Below are 19,357 nucleotides of genomic sequence, written 5' to 3' on the forward strand. Positions count from 1 at the left end.
GGTGTGTGGCATGTGTGGCATGTGCACGTGTGCAAGTGGGTCATGCATGGTGTATGTCTCGTGTGTGTTGTGCATGCCATGTGTGCGCATGTGTCGTGTGAGGTGCGTGCACATGTGTCATGCGTGTTGAGTGTCCTGTGTGATGCATGTGTGCATGCCCGCGTGTGTGCGTGCTGCAGGCGTATGTGTGCATGTGTTGTGTGTATCATGTGTACATGTGCGGTGTGTGCATGCATGTGCATTGCACACATGTGTGTGGCGCATGTACACATCTGTGTACTGCAGGGGTGTGTGTGCACATGTGTGTTGTGTGAAGCATGTGTACATGTGCACACGTTTATTGCACACATCTGTGTGCTGCAGGCGTGTGCGTGTTTTGTGAAGTGTGTGTACATGTGTGTCATGTGTGCATTGTACGCATATCGTGTGTGGTGCCTGTACACATCTGTGTGTGCTGCAGACGTGTGCATATGCTGTGTGGCGATGTGTGCGATGTATCGTGTGCGTATGTGTGCATTGTACACATGCGTGTGGTGCATGTACACATCTGTGTGTGCTTCAGGTGTGTGTATGTGTGCATGTGTGAAGCGTGTGTACACGTGTGTGTCGTGTGCATTGTACACATCGTGTGTGGCGCGTGTACACATCCTGAGTGTGTGCGTGCTGCCGGCGTGTGCGTGCGTGCTGCCGGCGTGTGCGTGCGTGCTCGCCTGGAGCCGCACTCACGCCCCGGCGGCTCCTGCCGCCCTTTGCGCCTGCAGAAAAGCGCCTTTCCCGGGGGATTTCCCACGCCAGCTCGGCCATCGTGTCTCTGGCGCGGTCCCACGTGGCGAGTGAGTGCAGCGCCGAGCAGTTCCCCCTGGAGATGCCGGTCTACACGTTCCAGCTGCCAGACCTGAGCGTGTACAGCGAGGACTTCAGGAGCTTCATCGAGCGGGACCTGATCGAGCAGGCCACCATGGTGGCCCTGGAACAGGCAGGTGAGTCGCCCCCCGCCCTGCCCCACCGCAGCCGGCCGCGTCCCAGAGTCCCCGCCCATGTCAGAGGGTGCTGTTCCACCCGGGCGTGCTCAGTCAGGGCTCTGGGTGCTCACCCAGCCCCGCACCCCCAGGACGGGCTCCACCCCGGGTGTGCAGCGAGCGGTCTCTGGAAGTTCCTGTGATTCCTATAGCCAGTGCCACCCCCAAGAGGACTCTGGGGCTTTGCCTGCTCCTCGTCTCCCCCTCCAGCTCCCCCAGGTGTGTCCAGCGAGAGATAAGACCCCGGGCTTTGAGGAAAAGGGGGACTGTCACTTCCCGAGGACACGGGCAAGTCCTGTGACCTCCTGAGCCTCAGTTTTCCCGTCGACAAAGATGGGGGCAGGGCGGCCTGCGGAAGCTCGGAGTGTCGAGTGACGCGTTTCTGCAGAGCCTCCATTGTCCCGCCCGCCCGGCCTTGCCAGCCTCGGGCGAGGAGATGTGGGTCCCCCCGCCCCGATGCGTCTTCTGACACCGATGAGGAACGGATTCGGGGAGCGAGCCCAACGTCTCTTCCTCGGGGTCTAAATGATGAGCCCCAAACAAATGCTGGAAAGACGGAGGTTCGTCCAGAGACAGAGCAAATACTATAGTCATTTGCACGATAAGTGCTTGCGAAATCACAGTGAAGGGCACCAAATCCGCCGTGGTGGCCAGCCCGCCAGCCCCGCCCCGCTTCCCAGAATCCTCTCCTCCCTCAAGTGTCTACCCCGCCCCGCCTTCCCAGAATCCTCTCCCTCGAGTGTCTACCCCGGCTTCTGCTCGTCTCACCCTCGGTGTCTGCCCCGTTTACCCGCTTCCCAGTCTCTCCCTCGAGTGTCTACCCACGCCCGCCGCTTCCCAGAATCTTCCTCTCCCTCGATGTCTACCTTCCCGCTTCCCAGAATCCTCTCCTCCCTCGAGCGTCTGCTTCGCTATTTTTCCATATGTTGCACGTGAATTTTTATCACTGACGTGTTACCCTTGGACTAGTATCTTCAAAGGGTGCTCTTTCTCCGAAGTCATCCGCTCTTAGAAAACACCTTTTAAGAAGCCGGAGTTACTGAGTTAAGAGGCTAAATCCACCAACTGCTCGTTGTTTATGTCACGTGCCAGGAGGATGGAGAGGAGGAGGCCGGGCCCCCACCCAGCTCTGGGGAAGGTGCCTGTCGCTGCCGCGGGAGGCTTTGGGGGAGCTGGCCCCACACCCCGCTCTCGGAGCCCGCCCCTGGAGCAGAGACGTGCTGGACGCCGGGGTTTGGCCCGGGACAGGGAGGCGAGGCTGGGAACAGGGAAGGGACAGGGAACAAACGAGCGCTCACTTCCCCGAGCCGCCCCAGCCGACCGTGGCCCCGTCTGTGGCTTCTCTTTCCTCAGCTGGCCCCGTGGTCCGGGGTGATCTCGGGGTGGAAGCCCGCTCATTCCCCAGGCCCGACTCTGACGGGACCCCGGCTGGTGCCAGGCTGGTCCCCACGCCCTGCCACCATCCACTGGGAGGAGGCCTCGTTCCCTCCTGCCGGGCTGGGCCCCTCGGACCCGCTCCTCCTCCCCGGGGAAGTGAGGGAGAGACGTCCAGCGGTGCCTGGAAGGAAATCTCTGTTCACGGGGCCTTGGGCTCATGTCCCCCAAATGGGCAAAAAGCGGCCTTCGCCCCGTCGGTGCTGGCGGTCCAGCCGTCCGTCACGGGAGTGTGGCTCCTCTCTCAGTGCCCGGCATGGCGTGGGCATTTGGGGGGCTGCCCGCCTCCCCAGGCACGTGGCGGCCCCGTGTATGGGCGGAGGGTCCTCTGTGTCACCTGGGGTGCTAGCGCTCACCTCCCACAGGACCCACAGAGGGGCAGCACCGCCCCCCAAGCCTTCAAGCCCGCGAGGGGACAGTGTCCTCCTGTGAGGGTTCCCCGCCCGGAGAACACGGGGCTCCCAGCCGCTTCTGCCTGCAACACGCCTCGGGATGCGGGTCTGCGGGTTTGGGCGGCCACGCCTGGCGCCTCGCCGGGAACCCCGCCCCGCTGGGCAGCTCCTGTCCAAGGGCAGAGGCAATGCGGGCATCGGAGAAGACGCAGGGACACCTCCGAGTGCGGCTGTCGGGTCTCGTCTCCCCGGAGGGTGATCGACTGGCCGGATCTGCCGGAAGCCTGTGAAGGCTCCGGGCTGAGCCCGGCCCGCTGGGCCCCAGGCCGGCCCGGAGGACTTGGCCGAGTGACTTGGCCCTCCCGAGCCTCGCTTTCTTTCATCTTAAAGTCAGAGACGTGTGACAGCTGCCAGGGCGGAGTCACCCAGCGCTCGCCTGGGCTGTGCCCACGAGGTGGCCGTCCGCGTGTGGGGCTCTCTGCAGGCCACGCAGGTGGCACCGGCCCTCGTAGGGGCTGAGGGTCCCCTTGGGAAAGGAAGTCGGTGGCAGGAGCGGCCGCTGTGGCGGAGCTGAGCAGCAAGGCGGTGAGGCAGGGAGACCCCGGTGGGGCAGATGTCAGCCCGGGCGTCCCCCGTGGAGGGGGCACAGCCTCAGAGGCTGCGCTTGTGGCGGCAGCAGGTGGAGGGGCCGGCAGGGCCGGGGGGAGGCAGGGGAATGGCGGCTCGGGCCCAGCAAGCCGGCGTGAGCCCCGGGCCTCGCCGTGGGGAGGACCAGCAGCCTGGGAGGGCCGAGCAGGGGCGTGACACGCCGGGGTTCACACGTGACGCCTTCCAGCTGCTTCGTGGACCGTGCCTGTGGGGACCACGAGAAAAGCGGGACGAACAGGGAGGAGGCGTCCACTCTGCCCCAGAGGAGGGTGGTGGCCGTGGCTGTGGGGTCGCAGTGGGAGTGACGGGAAGTAGCAAGGTGCCGAGGTGGCATCTGTTCTGAAGACGGACCGGCGGGACTTGCTGCTGGATTGGATGGGGCCGTGGCGCCAAGCGTGACAAGGAGGACGATGCCCTCAGCACGCGGATCGGTGCTGGCCCTGGGCAGAGGTGCCGGCCCCGGGGGAGAGGCGGGTTCGGGGGCCATGGCAAGGCCAGGAGCACAGGCAGAGTCCGAGGTCCCGGTGACACGGGTCGAGTCGCCGTCCAGTGGGATGTGGGTCTGCAGCTCGGGAGACATCCTGGCTCAGCATGTGCCATGGGAGTTCACAGACTGGGGGTCACCCGCGGGAGGGACATCCCGCCACCCCCCGTGCCGTGTTGGGGACCGGCTGGCTGAGGAGCCGGGAGCGTGAGCACACCACAGTGACATCGCAGCCGCGCGGGACGGACCCGCAGGGAGGCCTGCAAGGCACAGAGGTCAGTGGCCCTGGGTGGGTGGGGCCGCCCCAGAGGGTGGTGGCCTTTCAGGCAGTCACAAGGTCACATTAGGGCGGGAGACTCTCATCCTCGTCACAGAGAACTGCCACCCACTTTGTTTTCTTTCCTCTGAGTGCCTTAGTGGGCGCTGAGCAAGGTGACGTTAAAGTGTGTGGTGCCATCATCTGTCACAAAGCTCCAGCTGAGGGACCCCATCGCCCTGGGTGCGTCAGAGGGCCGTCGCCTGGAAAACGCAGGACAGTGACGGGCAGCTCCCTGCTGACGTAGCGCCCGCGTCCCCCGACGGCGCCCACCTGCTTCACCCCATTTGCCGGAGCGCACGTTTCTGTTGGTTTCCTAAATATTCCCAGCCCTGGTTCCCGTGTCCTTCTGTTCCCGAGAAGGTGTTGGGTGGGGAGCTCGCGTGGTCCCTCTGCCGAAGCCAGGAGTCCCCTGCCCAGCGACACTGCCCAGCAGAGGCCTGGCCTCCCAGCCCCGGGCTGGAGAGCGGGGAATAGCCCCGGGCCGTTTCCGGTCCTCCAGAGGCTGGACCGTGCTGGAACTCACCAGAGCTGGGTCAGCACCCCAGGCGGGTGACCCTGGTCGCAGCCCAGGCATGCCGTGACCTGGGTGGGAGTCTGGACTTCTGGAAGCCAGCTTCAATCAAAGCTCCCACGCCCCCAGCCACCTAAGTTGCGTCGCGATTAGTTCACCTTCTCAGTGTGACCGACGTGCGGGCTGGAGTGAGGTTTAGAAAATGACGAATTCCCCGTAGGAAGTCTGAACGAACGAAGGGGCGTTTAGGGGACAGGCCCTGTTAAAAATGGCTTCAGTTCTCCGGCCTGGAAAGATTTCCTGGGTGTGCGGGCTTCCTGCCAGCTGAGAGGGGGCTCTGGCTGCGCTGGCGTCTGGCTGTGCTGGTGCCGGCCCCCCGCCCCGCGCCTGCCGTCCCGGGTTCCAAGCCCCAGCCTGCGACTTGGGGAGGCAGGTGTCCCTGGGGAGGCGGGCTCCATCCTGGTCCCCGGCCGCACGGCCTATCTGACACAGAGGAGCGGCCGACGCGCCCCGTGACCGCTGGCGTTTTTCGGGGTCGTGGGGTCTCTTCTAGCTCATGCGCTGGTTTCAGGGGTGGCTCCACCAGGCCGTGGCCCCAGGCCCCTGGCGCGGTCTCTGGAAGGTGACCATGGTGGCCGGCAGGGGAAAACTGGGCACGAACTGTCCACGGCGTGTAACTGAGCGCCTTTCCCGGCGCGTCCCCCCCTGGAGCTCGAGGTGCCCTCCGTGTTACGGGCGCCCCAGGGAGCCGGGGAGGCTGGAAAGCCGTTGATAACCGCGGGCGGACGGAGCCATTTGCGTGGGGCCCGTGTGGGAGCAGGAAAGGAAGCACCTCGCAGAGGCCGAGGGCGACCACAGCACGGGGACACGGGGACGTCGCGGAGTCTGTCCCCACTCGGGGCCACCGACCCGGGGTGACAGGCTCGGTGCCGCGTGTGGGGCACGGCCGCCCTCTCCGCCGGGGTCCGAGGGCCCACCGACCCGGGGTGACAGGCTCGGTGCCGCGTGTGGGGCACGGCCGCCCTCTCCGCCGGGGTCCGAGGGCCACGCGGCCCTGGCCGTCTGCTCTCCCTCCTCATGGCAGCCCAGGGGCCGGGACCCAGGCGGGACTCGGCGCCCGGTCAGCCAGCCTGAGCCCGGCCCTGCTCTGGGGACACGTGGCCCGCCCCACAGGGCGCACAGGACGGATCGAAGCCGCACCCGCGAGAGAGAGGTCCCCTAGGGTCCTGTCGCGTGACACCCACGAAAACGGGGACGTCTAGGATTTTCCCGGCTTAAGCGTCCCGCGGTCAGAAGACACGGGGACGTGGTTTCGACGGGAGAACCAGCCAAGGCTGCTCGGGACGCGCACAGGAGTCTCCGTGGCTGGACGCGACACCGTGGGGCGGCCCCGCTCGTCCTTCCTGTCCCGGGCACGTGCAGAGGCGTCCGAGGATTCTCACCGGTGTGTCCCGCTTCAGGAAGCACAGCTTTCCGAGTTTCGTCCCGTCTCATATGTACCTATATCTACCTGTAGATCAACGTAGAAATATCGATATATATAAATACATATGTGACTTTTTTCACATATATACTTTTTTCTGAACCATTCGAATGTGGATCGCGAGTGCGTATCTCCTGAAATTTCTCCTAAAAGCCAGGGCATCGTCACGCCTAAGATAAACAGCGTTAAGGTAACATGCCATCTAACATGGCACCTGTACCCATATTTCCCCGGTTCGCCCCCAAATCTCCTATGAAGTATTTTTTTCCAAGACATTCCGAGACCCCATCACGGTTTTCGTGCTGCGGCGGGCTACGCCTCTTAACGAACGTCTTTTCTCTCTTTGGGTTCTCGTGATGATGACTTTTTAAGGGTCCCAGCCGCATCCCGTTCTCGAGGGACCCCGGGGGTTCGCTCGGTCCTGTCGTCGGAGGGGCAGTCACGCCCCGAACAGCCCCGGATCCGTCCCCAGCAGACGGGTACCTGCGGTGGCTCCGTGAGGCTCTACGGGGCGCTAACGGCCACTCTCCTAACGACACCGGAGCCGCGGTGGGCCGTGGCACGATGCGGCAGTCACGCGTTTGTGCGGACGCTGCGCACACGCGGCCACCAGCTGTCAAAGCACACGCATGCCATCACGTTCCGCACATAGCGCTCGATGATAAGAAAAACTGTCGCCGGCTCACGGACCTGCTGCTCTGCGTTTCTACCGTTATTTTAGACTCTGCTCTTTACAGTTATTTTATCTTAAGTTTGCTGTAGAACAGTGGCCGTGTCACTCCGGCCGCGGCCTCGCTCATCTCACGTCCCCACGTCTCTCGATGGCGTCACTTTCCCTCGGGCCTGACGTCACCTGGTGCCGGCGTGGGCGGCGACAGGCGGTCCAGGCTCGCGGCCCGGGTGTGTGGCGGGCGGGACCGTCCCCGCCCGTGAGGCGCCTCTGCGATGCTCACGCGACGACGAGGTCCCCGAAGGACGATGTCCCAGAACCCGACCCCGTCGTGACGCGGCACGCGGCTGCGTACCCTTCGCACTGCTTCCCCGTGCTTCACGGATGTCACATTCGCTACAGATCGAAGGCAAGACCCGCCCCCAGCAGGACTGCCACTCACGTCGCGGTGACAGCCCCCGTATCGAGGCGGTCGCACCGACCTGCAGTGTCTCCAGCCACCGCTGCGGGTTCCTTTGAAAGTGCTTTCCGCCCGCCCGGGCGGGTGGGGCCCTGTGTGGCTCCCCCATTCCCCACCTGCCCTCCTCACCTCGTTCTGGTGTGGTACGTCCGCCAGGAGCTTCCTGAGGAGGAGCGGAGGAGGGTGTCGTGACCCAGATTCTCCGAGTGACGGCCCGAGGCGGCCCCGCAGGGCCGATGCTTTATTTTGGAGATGCGGCCCCAGAGCCGAAAGCAGCCAGCTCATGAGAAATAAGGGCCGCTCGGCATATTCTTGCGTAAACCTTATGTTTTCACGTCTCTTGGGCAAACCCCCAGGGGGACAGCTGCCGGATCATACGGTAGGAGTGTGTCGAACCGTGGTGGAAATTGCTGGAAGGCTTCCCGGGATCATCGTGACAGTGTTCACTCCCTAAAGCAAAGTGGTGACGTGCCAGCCTTTGCCGCCGTCAGCCCTGTCCCTCTAGTAGGTATGGAGCGTCGACCGATTGGGCCTTAAGTTCGCATTTCCCGGTGACTGATGACGTTGAGCATCTTTCACGCTCGTTGTGACCATCCGTCCGCCGTCCGCAGGGACGCGTCTTAAATCTTTCGCTCGTTTTTATCACAGTGGCCGGTTCCTACTGATTCACGGGGGTTCCTGATATGTGCTCCATCAGATTTGTATTTTATGAACATGTCATCCCAGTCCTGGGCCCGACTTTTCATTGTATAATGGTGTCTTTTGATGAGCAGGATTTTTTGGGCTAATTTCGATGAGGTCAAATGTATCGGCTCTTTCCTTTGCTCATCCCAATAATATTCCGTTCTGTCTTCCTGGGACGCTTTATAGCTTTAGCTTCTATCCTGAGGTCTGTGAATCATTTGCATGTTTAGCATTTACATTTATGTCTGTGATCCACGTCAGACTAATTTGGGTTTGTGGTGTGAACTAGCACGTTTCAAATATCCACTAATTCTAGCACCATTTGTTAGAACACGTTTTCCTTTCTCCCACTGAAAGCTCTAAGGGGCTTTATTTAAAAAAACAAAAAACACGCGTGTCTCTCTTCTGGTCTCCGCTCTGCTCAGCTTGTCAATTTTTTCCAAAACTACCCTTTTTCGATTTTGATCGGGGTTGTTAAATTTATAGATCGATTTGAGAAGAATTTGGTGTCACGTTGATAAGGACTCAATCTGCGTGCATGATAAATCTCTCCTCTTATTTGAATCTCTGTACATTTTCTCAGGAATATTTTGTAGTTTTCGGTCTAGAGTAGGTATCGCATAAATTTCATGACATTTACATGTAGGTATTTAATGTTTTTAATTTCATTTTTAAGTTGTGTTTTTTTTTTGCTAGCATATGGAAATGCAAATAATATTTGTATATTGACTTTGTCTTCTGAGATCTTGCTAAGTTCAAATTCATATATCGGGTCTAGGAGTTTTTTATTGAATTCTTAGCTTTATCTCCATAAACAGCCCTGCTCCCTACTAATAAATAGCATTTCGCTCCTTTTTTGATCTTTATGTGTTTGATTTCTACTTTCTGCCTTACCGTGCTGGCTCAGAGCTTCATCGGTATTGAATATTGTCCTTGTCTTTGGTCGAAGCCATCCAGCATCTCACCGTCACTAAGTGTCCTGTAGCCGTAGGGCTCCCACAGATGTCCCGTGTCGGGTGGGGACAGCTACCTCATACTCCAGCGGTTCTGGTTTGGAGTGACACAAACTGCGTTGGGGTCACGAGACTGGATTAGAAGCATTTTCTTTCTGCTGTCTGACGCCCTCGTTCCGTCGTGTGCACGCTTCTGTTTGCTTATGCCCCGCACCATCTAACATGTCTCTTTTTCTCTGCTTTTAAGAGTTTCTCTTTAATTTTTACTCTCTGTCTTGGGATGGTTTACTTTTTTCGTTTATTCTTTTTGGGATTTACAGACCTTCTAACATCTGTATATTTCATCGATTTTGCAAAATCTCGACCATTGTGGATTTAAATATTGCTTCTTCGCCATTTAGTCTATTTTCCCGAATATATTAATCATAGTCACTTTCAAATTCCCGCCAGCTAACCAAATTTGGATCGCTTACGTGGCTTTTTTGTTGTTTTTGTTATCTAATTTTTCTCTTCTTGGTTTCCAGCCGTTTACTCTTATTATTATTATTATTATTTTTGGTTTGTTTTTTGTTTGTGCGTGCGTGTGTGTGTGTGTGTTGTTGTTGCTGCTGTTTTTGGCATACCTAGTAGTTTTTGACTGGCTTCTAGGCATCGTGAATACTGCAGCGGCTGCAAATGATGTCATTGTCCTCTAGAGGGAGCTCATCCTTCCCCTGCCGGTGGCCGACCACTCACTTCAGCTGGGTTGAGGCTGGGTTTCAGGTCTGCTCACTCCTCGCTTTCCAGTGTTTTCGATCCATCCTGTAGCATTTTGTGGGACCGCCCTCCCCTGGGGGGTAGTGGACTCTCTATCTCACGAGACTTCTGAAAAAGTCCGTGTTGTGGCTGAGATTTGACTCTGCTTACGAGCCGATGACTTAGCCTCCCGTGGCTTTGCGGATGTTGGCAGAAGACAGGCTCCCGGGTCACGCTGTCACATTTAGGGCATCTCCAGCAGCGTGGGAGACCCACACCGGGGCGTTTTCCTTCGTGCGGAAGTCTGCGGTCATGATTCTAAAATACGAACCATGATCGATGTCCCACCGCCCCCCATGGAGCCAAGGCTGTCCCCTCCCCAGCTTCGTGCACTTGCCACCATCATGGGATTGACCTTCACCGTCGCGCGTCCTATAACCTACCCTTTTTTTCAATCATCTCCTATTACTCACCTCGTATTCATGAAAGTCAGCCACAAGAGCGCAAACACCAAACCGTCACTAACCTGCATCGATGATGTGATCAAGTGATTTTTCTTATGTAAACCGTTAATACGACGAATTCCACTAATTGACTGATCTTCATATTTTGAACCAGCCTCGCATCCCTGTAATAAACCTCACTTGATCATAGTGTATAATTTTTTCTCTCTATCGCTGGATTCTATTTGTTCATATTTTGTTAATAATTTCGCATCATACTCACGAGAGGTATTTCTCAGAACTTTTCTCTTTTTTGTGCTTTCTTTGTCTGGTTTTTGGTAATACTGGCTATTTTCTGGAGGAGCTCGTGTAGGATTGGTTTTGAGTGTATCTCTTCGTATTGCTTTTTTAGTGGTCATTCTAGGTAGTACATTAGGTATGTCTATTTTACGAAAGCTGACATTTCACCCCTTTTAATCGGTATTGAATATTGTCCTTGTCTTTGGTCGAAGCCATCCAGCATCTCACCGTCACTAAGTGTGCATATAAACCTGCCCTGATGCTCATTTACCCTGCACTATTTGTAGTTGTCTTAAACATTTATTCTGCGTTCACTGAGACAATGTTATGAGTTTTGCTTCAACATTCAGACATAGTTTAGAAAACTCGGAAGGAGAAACAAAAGCTCTTATACTTCATATTTTTGCTTCTCCACGTTCTTCCTGCCCGATGTTCCAACATTCCTTTTATCTCTCTCTGGGGAACTTCTTTCAGCCATGATTTTAAGTTATATCCGCTGGTAACAAGTTGTCTTGGTTTCAAACAAGTTTTTCTTCATCTGAGAATGTGTCGATTTCCCCTTTACTTCTGGAGGGTAATTTCTGTCGGACATAAAATTCTAGATCGACAATTCGTTTCTTTAACCACTTAAAAAACGCCTTTCCATTTGCTTACCAGTTATTGTGTTTCTTAGTTCCACTTTCCTTGGTACCTTTTTTCCTTTCCCGTTCTTTATCTTCTGTGCGTGCGGGAGAGAGAGACTTTCTATTTCTTTGCCAGCCTTTTCTATTTCTTATTTTGTTTCCAGCGTGCTCGTCATTGCTTCTGAAGCGCTTTTATGACATCTGCTTTAAAATCTCCGTCGGATCATTCGACCGCCGCGTCATCTCAGTGTTGGTATTTCTTGATCGTCTTTTCTCATTTGGTTTGAGATCCTCCTGGTTCTTGGTATAACTAATTTTCACTTGAAAATCACACATACTGGGTATTCAGTTGTACGATTCCGGGTCTTATTAAGTCTTGTGTTTTAGCAGACTTGTGACGTCACTCGGCTAGGTGCAGGGGGCCGTTGACGCAGAACCGCCAGGCGGGGTTGGGAGTAAGGACTCTCCGCTCTGCACCTGTTGAGGGATGGGCGTCCTGGTGCTGCCGGGCGGGGTGGGGGGACCCATGTGTCCTTCATTGACAGGGGGTGGACTCCCCCTGGCGGTGAGGGGACGGGTGGTGAGCGACTCACTTCAGCCTGGTGCGGATGGGAGCGTCGCTCGCACCTGGCCTTGGGTGGCGGCAGTCGTGATAGGTCTGCGGTTTATTCGGGGGCGTTTGGCCAGAATAGAGCAGTTGTCGTCGAAGCGTCTGCTGGCTCGCTGAGTAAGCCACGCCCTCCCTGGCATCCCGTCTCGGAAGAGCAAGATTCCTTCGGTCACCCTCAATGGCGTTACTAGGTTACCAGCCTCTCTGTATCTAGGGTGGGATTCGTGTGGCCCAAGGAACTCGGGGACCCGCGTCGTTGCCCAGGTCCCAGCCGGCCTGACTTCCGTCCACTGTTCCGTCTTCTTGTTGTTTTATACATAACGCCCAGGTGTTTTAGTTGTACATGTCAGAAATAACAGCATGTCCACTCTGTGTTCCTGAAGTGGAGTCTCGAGGCGTGTCCACGAATTCACTGCGGCTGCAATGGTGTCGACGTAGGAAATTAAACGTAGACCGCACCTTCAAAGGTGTGGGCATCAACAAGGGGGTCGAACAAACGTGACACGAACAAAGGAACTGGGTTCAGAGAAAAGATGAGAGATTTTATGTTTTGTGCAAAATACACCCCCAAATTCGAGGGGCGGCAGCTTCGAGGTCTTGAGGGTTCTGTTCTGCTTGCTGATTGATGAGGGGATTTGGCCACCTCTTACCTCACAGAGGAAAGGTGTCTATATTTTATCGGTGAAGAAGTAGCCATGTCACCTTCCCTCTTCCCACCAGAGTTCTCCGAAGTCCCCGCTGAGGTTTCTGCTGACGGAGCGCGCGCTCGCCGCGGCCCCCGCCGAGCTGGGCCTGTCCTAAAGTGACCTTCCGTTCCAGGTCGCCTGAACTGGTGGTCCACGGTGTGCACGAGCTGTAAACGGCTCCTTCCTCTGGCCACGACGGGGGACGGGAACTGCCTTTTACACGCCGCCTCCCTGGGTAAGCTCCGCGGCGAGAAGCCCGTGGAAATCGGTGACGGCGACGCTGGAGGCGGGCTGGGGGTAACAGCGTATGGGGCAAGGAGACCCCCACTGGGCGAGAGACGCCCCAAGGAGCTTCGGCAGGACGCGGGGGCTCGCCGTGCCTGGGGAGTCGCGGGGGGCGTCGGGTCAGCCCAGCCGGTTGATGCAAGGACCTGTCCCCCGCTGTACAGAAAGACAAAAGCCTCGCTTGACAGACGGCCCACGGCAGCCCCCAGTTAGTGCAGATCTTTGCTCTAAGGCACGGTCCCCAACCCCCGGGCTCGGACCGGTACCGGCCGTGGAACAGGAGACGAGCGGCGGGTGGGGGAGCGAAGCCTCGTCTGCATCTGCAGCCGGTCCCCAGCGCCAGCGTCACCGCCTCGGCTCCGCCTCAGGTCACCGGGCGTTAGATGCTCATAGGAGCTCCGGTCCCTGGTGCCACAGAGGGTGGGGACCGCTGCTCTAAAGGACACATGACCAGGCGGAGGCTTTAAAATTACTGGTCGGCGCGGTTGGTGCTTCTTTCGAAAGCTCCCCAAGGCTCCCGCGCCCGTCGGAGCCCACCCCTCGCTCTCGCCTCGTCCCCTCCACCCTGTCCCCCCAGCTTTCCCTCTCACTGTTGCTCGAACACGCCACGGGGTCCCCGAGGACGGGCCATGCCTGGCCCTCCGCTCTGCCTGGGAGGAGACCCAGCTCCCTCCCTCCCCCACTGGACTCCGCTCCGATGTCCCCTTCACGCCCAGGGTCACCACGCACTCTGTGCCCTCGGTGGCTCCATCTCTCCTGCCACTACATGCCCATTCAATGCTCCCCACCACAGGCTCTGAGATTTTAGGGGCTTAGTCTGTCCCGGTCACTGCCGTGGGGCTCCCCAGCACCTAGAATGTGCCTCACCCCACCATAAAGCAAGCATGGAATTAATTAGGTAGAGTGGATGGGACTCGAATGGATGGATGGATGGATGGACGGATGGATGGATGGATGGATGGATGGATGGATGGATGGACGAGCCGGACGAACAAATGGACAGGCGGATGGACAGACAAATGGATGAATGCATGGATAGATAGACGGATGGATGGGGCAGATAGATAGATAGTAGGCGAATGAATAGATACTGGAAATGAATGGAGGCAAATAGGCAGGCGCTCGAATAAATAGAAATGAATGGGCAACAAATAGACGAACCCGATGAACAAAGCAGACCAATGAATAGATAGATAGACAGATAGATGATAGATAGATACATGGAAGCAGATGAACGGAAAGCAGATAGACAAAACGAAATGAAATAGATAGATACAAATGAACAAACGAATGAATGCATAGATAGATAGGCGGAATGAATGGAAATGGATACAAATAGATGAACAGATAGTGAAATAGATAGATGAACAAGCAGATAGATAGATGAATCACAAATAGATGAGCAGATGAATGAAATGAATGCGAATGAACAGAAAAACCTTGAATGAAATGGAGAAATGGGCTCTGAAATAGACAAACGAATGAATAAATGAATAGATAGACAGGCGGATGAATGGATGCACAGATGGATGGATGGAAAGACAGATGATGGATGGACGGGCGGATGGATGGACGGACAGACCGACCTCCCCACTCCTTCCTGCAGCCAGGGCGGCACCACTCGTGGCTGGGCTTCTGGCCCACGTCCCCCCCCGAGCGTGCAGGTGGAGCCGCCGGTTTGTCTTCGCCCCCGCTCGCCTCTCAGGGCGGCCTGGAGGGCTGGGGCAGGGCTGCCCCGGGAAGCGGGCACCGTCTCGGGCCCAGACGTGGGCAGTGGTGTCCACTCCGCGGCTCAGGAGGCTGAGATGCCTGTAGCCACAGGCCAGCCGTAGATGCAGCCAGGGGCCCTGCGTGAGGACATGTCACCAACTTGTCCCCATAGGCCACACCGGGACAAAGATCAGAGGGTCTGCCGGCTGGCACGGGCCCGAGTGGTGGCAGACGCGCAGTCTCTGGGCGTGTGGCCGCGCGGGCCGAGCCGCCTCCGACGTGCCCCCTCTCACGTCCTGTCTCTCCTCTGCTCGCTGGGCCGGTGGCAGGAATGTGGGGCTTCCACGACCGGGACCTGGTTCTGCGGAAGGTGCTGTACAGCATGATGAGGACGGGGCCCGAGCGGGAGGCGCTGAAGCGGAGGTGGCGCTGGCAGCAGACGCAGCAGAACAAGGAGGTCCGGGCGCTGGGCCCCGGGCGGCGTCCACCCCCGGGCCGGGCGGACGGGGCTCCGGGGACCGGGGGGGCCTCTCCCGCTTCGACCCCTGGCGAGGCGCTGGCCGCAGTGACCCACGTCCGCTCACTCCCGCCCCGGCGTAATGCAGGGAACCCGCCTCCTTCGCTCCCAGAGGCGTCTGGCACCCATGCGAGGGCGTTGCTGGTGGCAGCTGGGAGGCGGGGTGCACCCCAGGTGGCCCCGGCCCCGCCCACGGCCCCAGGCCCCTGTGCTCAGTGCGGAAGGGACACCCGGTCCCCTGCGCACCGCCTTGGCTCCCCGTGGTCCTAGAGGAAGGGCCCGTCCGCCTCGGGTGGGGGTCGGCCCACCATGGTCAGGCCTGGCACCGGGGCACCGGGAATGACCCAGTCACTGGGCGGTCTCCCCACAGCACTGAGATTAGAGATCGGGGTTCTGGAAAAACCTGTCCGTAGCAAACGGGGACAGTCGGTGACGACGAACAGGTGCGCTCGGCCCCGGCCGGCTTGGCTGCAGCGGGGAGGCCCAGCGCGGCCGCCCAGGCTGCCCAGGCCGCCCAGGCCGCCCGCCGCGCCCTGAGACGCCCCCTCTGCACAGTCAGGGCTGGTGTACACGGAGGAAGAGTGGGAGCGCGAGTGGACGGAGCTGCTGAAGCTGGCCTCCAGCGAGCCGCGCACGCACCTCAGCAAGAACGGAGGCTCGGCCGGCGGGTAAGTGCCCCCCGCCCCCTGCCCCCCCAAGGCCGCCCGGGGCGCCCAGCCTCCCGGGAGCAGCGTAGAAAGCGGCACCGGGGGCCACACGGCACCCCGAGATGGGGGAGACGAAAAAGCACTGCCTGCAGGCGTCAGACGCTACACGAGATGCAGAGAGGTGTGGGCATCGCGGATGCCTTCGCGACACTCCGGAGGGTGCACAGGCCGCCGAGCACTCTGCGGGCAGAGGACAGAGCTCGCGCTTCTGTGCCCCCGAGCTCCTCGGGCCCCATCACACCCCAGTGCGGGCAGAGGCGTGGCGGGCGCTCACGGCGCCCGAGCCTTTGCAGGTGACTCACGACGCCGCGGTCTTACCCACAATCTTGTCTCGGACCCGCCAAGCCCTAGAGCTTGGCGAGGTTTTAGGGTCCCCGGCTAATTGTCTCATTGCTGGCTTCAAGACGTCACTCTGAAAGCAAGAGATCAGGAAGCCAGCCCAGCGCCTTGTGGAGGGGCTCTGTGGCTGTCACGCGTGTTGGTGACGGACAGGCTCTGCTGTCATGCACACGTAGGGGGCAGCGTGTTCCTGCAGACGCAGCGTGAATGGTCTGGCGTGGACGTGACCGTGCAGCCCAACGGGGCGGCCCCGGCGTCTCAAAGGGCCGGCATAAGCTTTGGTTCAGACTTTTTGAAGCTGAGGACCAAGTCGTCACCCATAGAAAAAGTCTCAGCCAAACATACGAGAGCGTGGAGTCCCCAGAAGGACCGGAAGCCCCCAGAGAGCGTGGCCTGGCCAGCCCTCAGGCCCACAGGACCCACAGCCCAGCGCTGGGCCCTCAGCCCCCAGCAGCCGGACCCGGGGCTTCCCGGGCCAGCCCGGCTCCATCATGGCCCTTCCAGGACGAAGCTTAGACATGCGCAGGGGACCCACAAACACAATCCCTACAGGGTCCTTGTGTCATTTTAATGACGTCAGCACCAAAAGTCTACCTTTTTAGGACAACGTGGTAAAGACTCAGTCCGTTCCTGAGAGCTCCGCCCCTCCTCCCCCACGCCTCCCAGGTCCTGGAGTGTGTCCGCGTCCTTGTCACCGTCGCCCGTCCGGCACCCGCCACAGGGACACCCGTGGGTGCAGGGGGAAGGACCCGGCCCGGTTGTCTCTCGGGGCGGGAGGGGTGGCAGGGTCAGCCCGTTCTTCTTTGACCGTGTGACAGCTGTGTCTCCACCCTGGACACACAGACATGCGTGCACACGAGCACACACGTGTTCATACACGCACGCTTATGTTTTTAATGAAAGGTGCCCCGAAACCAACGTGGCCGTGGCCCCCGGACAGTGGACTCTCCGGGCAAAGTGACAGTGCCCCGGGGAGGGGCGGTGTGCCCGAGCCCTCGCGGGGGCTCTCCCGGGCCGGCGGGCAGCGGTTCCCAGGAGGCGCTGGCGGCTCCTCTGTGTGGAGGACCACGGCCTGGCTTTGCAGGGTGCGGGCCTGGCCTTTGGTCAGCCCTGGCACTGTGGCTGCTGAGGTCCCCCGGTACCTGTCAGACACCACGCCTGGGGGTGCCACGACCACGCACCAGGGCCGGTGCCAGCCCCAGCCTGCCCCACCTTCTGCTCTGCATTCACATCTCACCCACGGACGGCTCGCCCCGTTCCCACGCCCACCTGTCCGTCCCCTGCACGAGGGACAGGAGCACCCACGTTTCCGGCCAGGATGCTTTCCCTGTGGGTATACACCTGGGGCCTGTGCTCTCTCCTCCCTGTGTTCACCCATCCACTGGCTGTGAGCACTCACCGTGTGACGGACACCAGCAAGCCACTCACCTCGTCCCTCCCAGCAGCCTGGACAGGGCAGTCACCTGGGAGCTTTCAGAGCATCGTGTGTGTCTGTGTCAAGCACCCTTCCCACTTGCCTGCCCTCCCTGGAACACTCGGCCCCAAAGACACAAGGTGCAGCGAAGTGAGGCGGGCAGACACCTGCAGTGGGCAGATACGGAGGACCACGGCCAGGGCGTCAGACCACAGGGCGAGGGTGGCCGCAGAGGTGGGGGTTGCTTACACTCCGGGAGATGGGTCAAGTAAGGAAATGGCTTAAAATTACTAGAAGCGGGTTTCTCACTGTCGGAGAAGGAGCTCCAAGTAGAATGAACTTTGGGATGTTAGGCTGGGGCTGAGGTATCAGTGGACTCAGAGTTTCCAATAGAGTGGGATGGAGTGATGGATGGATAGATGGTGGAGTAGGTGGATGGATAGATGGATGGATGGATGGATGGATGGATGGATGGAAGATGGAAGGATGGGAAGGATGGACAGATGGAGCCGGATGGGCCGGATGGAAGAAGAGATGGATGGTCAGATATAGATGGATGAATGGATGAATGAATGAATGAATGGAAATAGATGAATGAATGAACGAATGGAGCCAGATGGAATGAATGGAAGGAATGGAATGGAAAGGATGGAATGGAATGGATGGAAGGATGGATGGGTGATGGGTGAATGAATGGAATGAATGAACGAACCAGACGAACTGAATGAATGGAAATGGAATTGATACGATGATGGAGTGAATGGGCGATCATGGAATGGAGCGAATGATGGAGTACTTGAATTGAATGATGGAGTGGGTGGATGGATGGATGGATGGAAGGATGGATGGAGTATTGAATGGATGAATGGATGGATGGATGGATGGATGGATGGATGGTGACGGCTGACAGATGGAAGTCCCCGTGTGCAGGCGCGCGTCCCTGTCCCCTGCGTCTGTGAGTGAGGCTCGGACCAGTGATTTCCCAATCCCGACCCTCATACTCTGTCTCCTAAACCCCATTATCTACTATTTAAAAAAGCAGACAGGCTCTTTGGAGAAATGGCTGGGTCCAGGGCTGAGGCAGAAAAGGCTCACGGCGAACCTGGACCGTCCTGTGCCGGAAGACGGGGAAGAACCCTGAAAAATGAAGGGCGTTGTCCCAGGTTACAGATGCAGCTCGCATGAGCCCCGGGTCGGGGGTACCTGCGCATCAAAATCACCGCATTTATAGATTACCTCCCACTGACCGAGACGCTAGGAATCCACGGCGAGACCAGCGAACGCGTCGAGGCCTGGGACGTGCGTGCGGGGCTCAGGGTCCCTCCCCATGGGTGCTTATTAACCACGCAGGAGACACGAGCTACTCTGCAGGGACGCAGCCTGGCAGGCGGCCTTGACAGAGCGAGCCCACGTCACCTGCAGGCTGAGGCCTCCCAGCAGGACGCCTGGAGAAGGACACAGCAAAACCCACTCAGGACGGTCAAGGGCACGAAGGTCGAAGACGCCCGGGTCATGTTCCAGACGGAAGGGGGCTGAGGACACACCGCCACCAAGCGCAGCGTGCTGCCCCCGCTGCGTCCACCTCCGACACGGGCCCTTTAGAGTGACGGCAACAAGCGTTTATCTGAGATCAGGAAAGACTAGGTATCAGGACACACCGATTCAGGCGGAAAACCACATGGCGCACTGCCCGGGGCGCAAAAGCAACAGGTGTTTCTGAGAAACGGAAGAGACAGTGACATCCGTGCAAGGAGGGCACTGTCGTTGGCGCAGATCACATGGCACAGGGACACTCGTGCCAAACACAGCTCTTCCCTTCGGGCTGGCAGCCGTCATATCTGCTTTATTTATCTCCTTCAAACAGCTCTTCGGGGCACAGGTTGCCCTGGGCCCAGCACCAGGGTCATTGTGTCCCAGAGGTTGGAGGCGTG

The 19,357-nt window shown here is 58.7% G+C and overlaps 1 protein-coding gene across 1 annotated transcript in view; it reads left to right on the forward strand.

The window, feature by feature from the left end:
• Positions 1-19,357, forward strand: part of OTUD7A (OTU deubiquitinase 7A) — a 116,638-nt gene that overhangs the window by 81,662 nt on the left and 15,619 nt on the right. The window contains exons 6-9 of the mRNA XM_039853455.1: positions 762-980; positions 12,588-12,689; positions 14,779-14,906; positions 15,522-15,634. Coding sequence (XP_039709389.1) covers positions 762-980; positions 12,588-12,689; positions 14,779-14,906; positions 15,522-15,634 — 562 coding nt within the window. The remainder of the gene's footprint in view (positions 1-761; positions 981-12,587; positions 12,690-14,778; positions 14,907-15,521; positions 15,635-19,357) is intronic.

Source organism: Pteropus medius, unplaced genomic scaffold (assembly GCF_902729225.1).
Source record: "Pteropus medius unplaced genomic scaffold, Ma_sr-lr_union100, whole genome shotgun sequence".
NCBI lineage: Eukaryota > Metazoa > Chordata > Mammalia > Chiroptera > Pteropodidae > Pteropus > Pteropus medius.